The sequence below is a fragment of the Lottia gigantea genome (assembly GCF_000327385.1).
Source record: "Lottia gigantea unplaced genomic scaffold LOTGIsca_38, whole genome shotgun sequence".
NCBI classification, from domain to species: Eukaryota; Metazoa; Mollusca; class Gastropoda; family Lottiidae; genus Lottia; species Lottia gigantea.
The window spans coordinates 2,259,743-2,266,620 of NW_008709295.1; the positions used below are offsets into that span (position 1 = coordinate 2,259,743).

Here is a 6,878-nt window from a genome sequence, read left to right on the forward strand (position 1 = left end):
GCGGACCGCTCCTGACGCCTCGACACCGGAACAACAGACTGATCTGGGCCAGGCGAGTTCGACGTTGGCAACGGCGGGACTGGGCACGTGTTATGTTCTCTGATGAGAGCAGATTCCTCATCTTCAAAAACGATGGACGGCAGCTTGTATACCGACGATTTGGTGAACGTTTGGCGCCTAACTGTATCCAACAGGTCCGGCCGTTTGGAGGTGGAGGGTTAATGGTTTAGGGTGGCATATGTGGTGACGTCAAAACGAGGCTTGTCGTAATTCGTGGAAACCTGAATGCACAGCGTTATATTGATGACATCCTACGGCCTGTTGTGGTGCCCTTTATTCAGCAACAGCCTCGTGGACTCCTTTTCCAACATGACAATGCAAGGCCACACACAGCAAGATTGACACAGAACTTCCTTGCCAACGCCAACGTACAGGTTTTGCCATGGCCCGCATGTTCACCGGACATGAATCCCATCGAGAACTTATGGGACCACCTCGATCGGCAAATCCGACGTCGCCGTGTGCCTCCAGTCAACGTCCAGGATATCTCCTCGAGGAATGGCAACGCATCACTCCCAACGTCATCATACGTTTGACGGCATCAGTCCGTAGGCGTGTATTGATGCTCACGGTGGACTTACCCGCTACTGACTGGACTTTGTGACGTGTGGTGTGACATTTCCCGATGTGTCTGTGATCAGTGCTCTAACGAAATGTTCTTTTTTCGACCCCACCCATCTTTAAAGTCTTTTTTATCGATTTTGAATAAAGGGTAAAATTTATCAAATTTTATTCTATATTCATTAAACAATAACCCATCATAATAATGAGGTTCTATAGGAGGTAGGGGTTCTATAGAAGGTGTGGGTTCTATAGGAGGGATGAGTCTCTTTTTAATATCCTCTTGAGATTTTAATATGGGTTGAAATAGAGTTTGTAGATTTTCCGTTAATCCGAGTTGTTGTAATCTGTTATTTTCAACTTGGGTCTTTATTCTATTCTTAGCTTTGATATATTCTTTATTTCTTTTTAAAATATTATTCCAATTATCCATTTTAAAAAAATAAAATTTAACAAATGTCTGTCATAACTCTTCCACCCGCAGGTTTTCTAGTATTAACCAATATAAACTAGTGTCCAAAAGAAACGATACCAACTTATTTTCAAAATTGTTTTTTACTAAGTGAATTGTCTAATATGAAAACATGCCAATTCGTATTGCACATCCCAAACACAGCATAGTCGATAAAAATACCGGGAACACGTGATCACTTCCGGGAAAAAACGTAAATTTCATGAAAGTGACATTTCCCTCTCTAGCATGTTCTGCACATGCATAAAACTGTATAAAACGGCTGATCAGACACGTTGATATCACAGCAACAAAAAGAACACTAGATATGCCACGTTTGACAGCCATCGAGAGAGAGAGAGCCGTTGGAATGGTCCAACAAGGAGCGACACACGTCGACGTCGCCAGAAGGTTGGGCTGCGCACGCATCACTATCACCAGGTTGATGCAGCGGTTACGTCAGACAGGTCAGACGTCAGACAGGCCCAGGAGTGGAAGACCACGAGTAACCACGCCCCGTGAAATCGTTACATTCGGGTATTACACCTGAGGAATCGCACCGTAACAGCGACGTCCACGGCGGCTACAGCACTGGGACACAGGATCAGTCGACAGACAATCTACAGGAGACTACGGCAGTATGGTATCCGGCCACGTCATCCCTACCGCGGACCGCTCCTGACGCCTCGACACCGGAACAACAGACTGATCTGGGCCAGGCGAGTTCGACGTTGACAACGGCGGGACTGGGCACGTGTTATGTTCTCTGATGAGAGCAGATTCCTCATCTTCAAAAACGATGGACGGCAGCTTGTATACCGACGATTTGGTGAATGTTTGGCGCCTAACTGTATCCAACGGGTCCGGCCGTTTGGAGGTGGAGGGTTAATGGTTTAGGGTGGCATATGTGGTGACGTCAAAACGAGGCTTGTCGTAATTCGTGGAAACCTGAATGCACAGCGTTATATTGATGACATCCTACGGCCTGTTGTGGTGCCCTTTATTCAGCAACAGCCTCGTGGACTCCTTTTCCTACATGACAATGCAAGGCCACACACAGCAAGATTGACACAGAACTTCCTTGCCAACGCCAACGTACAGGTTTTGCCATGGCCTGCATGTTCACCGGACATGAATCCCATCGAGCACTTATGGGACCACCTCGATCGGTAAATCCGACGTCGCCGTGTGCCTCCAGTCAACGTCCAGGACTTGGAACGATATCTCCTCGAGGAATGGCAACGCATCACTCCCAACGTCATCATACGTTTGACGGCATCAGTCCGTAGGCGTGTATTGATGCTCACGGTGGACTTACCCGCTACTGACTGGACTTTGTGACGTGTGGTGTGACATTTCCCGATGTGTCTGTGATCAGTGCTCTAACGAAATGTTCTTTTTTCGACCCCACCCATCTTTAAAGGATTGTCATATTGGTTGTACAGATTTTATTGAAATGAAATTTTTGTACAGATGTTGTGAAAGGATTTCTCAAAAGCATAACACCAATCCTAAACTTCTGCATTGTTCAGTTTTTCTTTTATGTCGTTGCAAACAGGTGGTATCGTTTCTTTTGGACACTAGTTTATATCCATGATCATCTGGGTTTTTCCATTGAGCTTTACAAGCCTTTTTAAATGCATCTCTGTCCATTCCGTGATTTATCGACTGAATGATTTGAGATGAATCTTTATCGTTTAATTCAAATAATGAAAAACATTTTGCATTTTTTCTAATGAACATAGAATCCATCCCGTAAAAAGATGAGATTGGTATATGCAGTGACAGTTGTGATGTCTTCCCTTCGTGAAGAATTCTTGTTGAACAGCTTGATTTCTTTGCGCTACACAATCGTAAAACAATATTAAGTTCTTTCGTTTGCTATCAATATTAGACAAGTCTAGATCATTAACATTTTTCATAAGAAAAACTATTATATCCGTTGGATTCTTTCCTTCGATGTAGTTATCTAAGATATCTTTTATTTCCACTTCTTTTTCGTTTTCTTCGTGATATTGAAATAGGTCTTGAACATCTTTCTTTGGTAGATATTTTAAAGCTTTGAGAAATTGATAATACGATTGCTGTTGTTGGTGTACAAAGAATCGAAATCTAAAAGGTTTGGTGGTGTCAACATGTTAAAAGTGAGATGAGTTTTCCCAGAACCGGAACTACCACATATACACATGAGCATTGGGTTATTAGGAAATATTTCTGAACGATTAAATTTTTTGCCCATTTTTTATTATTGTGGGACTTTGCTTCCGCTTCCGTTTGTTATCGAAATGTCCATTCTTTTTTTTTCGAAATTTACACACCTTCCTGAGCCTAGACTGCAGTAGTTGCAGCAACCATTCAACTACTCTAGACCTTCTGTAGTGGCAACGTGTTCCTTAAATATATATTGGAACATTTTTGCAAAACCGGAAGTGCCACAGTTCAACATGTGCAAAAAGTCGAAAATCGGCTCTAGAGGGCGTATTTTTGCATCGATTTTCTTCGGGTTTTCATTTTTACAATCTACCTGTAATTTCTGACCTGATAGCACTTGAAAAATTACGAGATTTGAAAATTCGTCGCTCACTTTTTTCGATCAAATTTTTCGATTTTTTTGCAACTTTTTTGCTTTTGCATCGATTGATCTGAAATTTTAAATGCAAAGAGACTTCACTAATGTTACTAATATGATACAGTCAAATTTTGTATGTCATTTCCACAGGAAAGCGACTGAACTTCAAATCTACTTCCGGTTGAATAACTTCCGGTGTAATTTATGTAGGTCAACAAAATTTAGCTGATCTTTAGCAAATAAAATTGTATGGCCGATTTTAAAATAAAATCCAGACCGAAAGTGATACTTAGGCCGCCATATTGAAAAAAACAAACTTTTGTAAAACTCAAAATAGGGCCTCAGGGTAAATGTTGATATACTCAAATTTGATGTGTATGTATTCCAAAATCGATTGCGCAAAAAATATTGGGAGCCGAATTTTGAATTTCGCTTTTCCTTTTTTGCAACTTCTGGTTACATTTTTTTCCAACTTGAAACACCAACACCATGTGACCTTGACCTTTGATGACCTTGACCTTCATAGGGTCAAAGGTCATTGACCTTGGTTATCATTTGATACTTTGACCTTTAACCTCCGACATGTACTTCCGGTTTTATAGCTATCCGTAAAAAGCCAAATTCGCAACTTTGGACTGCTGTAGCACGTGACATAATTAACCTAGAGGGTTAATTTTTTCGGTTTCCTAATGTGCTTCTCATGCACTTTACATAGATATAGAACAATTGCTTTTTTAAAGCAAAATTGAAATTTAAGTTTTTTTTTACCATATTTGTGTCTTTTTAGAACTTCTCCTTTACAAGATCAAAGGTCATTGACCTTGGCTATCTGCTGATACTTTCATTTGTGAGGTCTGACGTCTACTTCTGAATCTTCTAAAAACTGAAAATTTCTCAACTTTAGACTGTTCTTGCGCTTGATCTACCTATCGTCGAAGGTTGATTTTTTCAGGGTCTTTTGCATTTTGCTACATTTGCAAAGTCCCACACTGTGCCACGAGTGGCTCTAGTTTCAATTTGTTCCAAAAATCACTATTTCTCTTTTATACTTTGAAAGATATATTCCTTCTCCAGTGTGTATATTTTTTTTAAATATTCCATTACCCTTATGTTTGACTTTGACTTCTCCCGTGTCAATACTATCTACTAATTTATTTAATCCTTGTTTAACAGTTTTCTTGCTTTCTTCCCGAAATCTTTTTCCAAATTCTTTTATTGTGCCTATCATTTCTCCCACTCCTGAACCTTTGGCTTCCTTTTCCATTATTAAATTATGTCTGCGTTCTTCAGCGGCTTTAGCATCAGCTGCTTTCTTTGCGTTGGCAGCTTTGACTGCGGCAGATATTCCTCCAGTAGCTGCACCCGCCGCCGCAATACCACCAAATATTAAAGGTAAAAGGAAAGGTAAAAATCCACCTTTTTTTACATTTGTATCAATTCTTTCTAAATCTATATCGTCTCTGACTTTACAATATTTGTATTTATCAATAAGTTTTTTAGTTATGCTGATTTTTTTACCGTTGAAAGTTATTACAGTTGGTGAAGCTGTTTCAATAGCTTCTATCATTTTCATAACTAAAGTTTCTACTTTCATTTTTAAGAGTGTATTTTTCTGTATAATTCTTATCATTCTTCTATCTGCTATTTTAATTAAATGTTTTGCTTCTTCCAATAATAAACAATAACCTGTTACATCTCCTTGTGTTTTTTCAATATGAATATTATGTTCACTCCTGTTTTGAAAAGATCTTCTTGGTGAGCTGATAGATCAAAACAGAAGATTGGATGATTGAGTGCAAAATCTACATATTCAAACTGAGGTAGATTTCCAAATAATTCACACATATTTTTATAGTTTCTATACAATTCATTATAATCCTTTGTGGTTGGATTAATTGTTTAAGGTTGGTTAGGATAATTATCGTTGTTTAATCTTACTTGAACTTTATGGATTAAAGGATTTTGAGTTTGGTTCATTGCCACTCTAAAGACATTATTGTTATTCGTTGGAGAATCTCCTAAGTTCTTGAAACCAACCATTAAATATCTTGCTAGTTTAATAGTGTTAGTGATTGGCCACGTGGGGATTGTCCAGTTAAAGTCATGCTACCTACCGTATTACGATGAAGAAAAGCTATTTCAATATCTTTAGTTAACGAGTTGAATATTCTCGTTTCTACTTCAATTGATGGTGTTATTACGGGTATGAAAAGTTGGAGATTCGTTATTTCTAATTTTGCATCCGAACCATTCTCTCCAAACAATATCTTATCGTCGTTGATTTCTCTTTGTAGATGAATTTTATATGGTAACCCTATGGAAACCTTTCTGTGTTCCAACAGACCGAATAAACGATATAATTTCCAATTTACGTAATTACCCCAACTATTATTCTCAACAATATTATTATACTGAAGTACTCGTTTTTCAAATCCCTGATTAGCTGCTCGTGATACTCTTTCTATTGTGTTTCGAGCAACAACTCTCACTCTATCTAAATCAGCATCATTTGCAACATTTCTTACCGGTTCTTTTAAAACACTTCCATCGCCAACATCGGGTATCCAACCCGAGACTGAATCGAAATCTTTAGGATATAAAACTGTTTTCAACATTGTGTCGAATTCCTCAGGGTGTTTGATTGTTTCTATCGGATTTGAACCAGCTTCCAAAACCATCTCGCTAAAGATGGAAAGAAATTGTTTTCTAACGTTGTATTAGTTTGTGGAACTTGATTCTGAGTTCCATCTTTAATTTTGAAATCGCATCTGAAATAAGCATCTGATAGAAGCAACCAATTCGATCATGAATTTATTTCGAAGGTAATTCTACCACCATCATTCAATTGGGATTTAGAACCAACAGTCGGTGAGATGATAATATAATCCTCTTTTTTCTTGTTAAATGAATAACGAATCGGATCTTATAATCTAAAGATTGGATCTAGTATTTTATTTGCCATTTTTAATGTTTAAAATTTGAGTAGAAATTTTCCAAAAAAAAGAGTTATCTCCCTTCTACATTATTTTAAAACCAGATGTTATTTTATATAAGGGTATTTTTAATATGCTTTTTTTGATGGAATGTAGGAAATTGATTGAAGGTGTTTTTTGGTCTTTTTTAATGTAAGAATTTTATGAAATGTAGGATGTTTTATGAAATGTAGGATGTTTTGCTGTAAGAATTTATGAAATGTAGGGAATTAAGGTCTTTTTTTTTGGGGAGCTCATAGATTGG

The 6,878-nt window shown here is 38.2% G+C and overlaps 1 protein-coding gene across 1 annotated transcript; it reads right to left on the reverse strand.

Annotated features, from left to right (window-relative positions):
* Positions 1-4,653: 4,653 nt before the first annotated feature.
* On the reverse strand, positions 4,654-6,319 carry LOTGIDRAFT_163265 (hypothetical protein; the record flags this gene model as incomplete). Its single annotated transcript, XM_009059326.1, has 2 exons — positions 4,654-5,306; positions 5,752-6,319. The coding sequence occupies 2 exons, from the start codon at positions 6,317-6,319 to the stop codon at positions 4,654-4,656; spliced, it is 1,221 nt and encodes a 406-aa protein (XP_009057574.1).
* Positions 6,320-6,878: the final 559 nt, after the last annotated feature.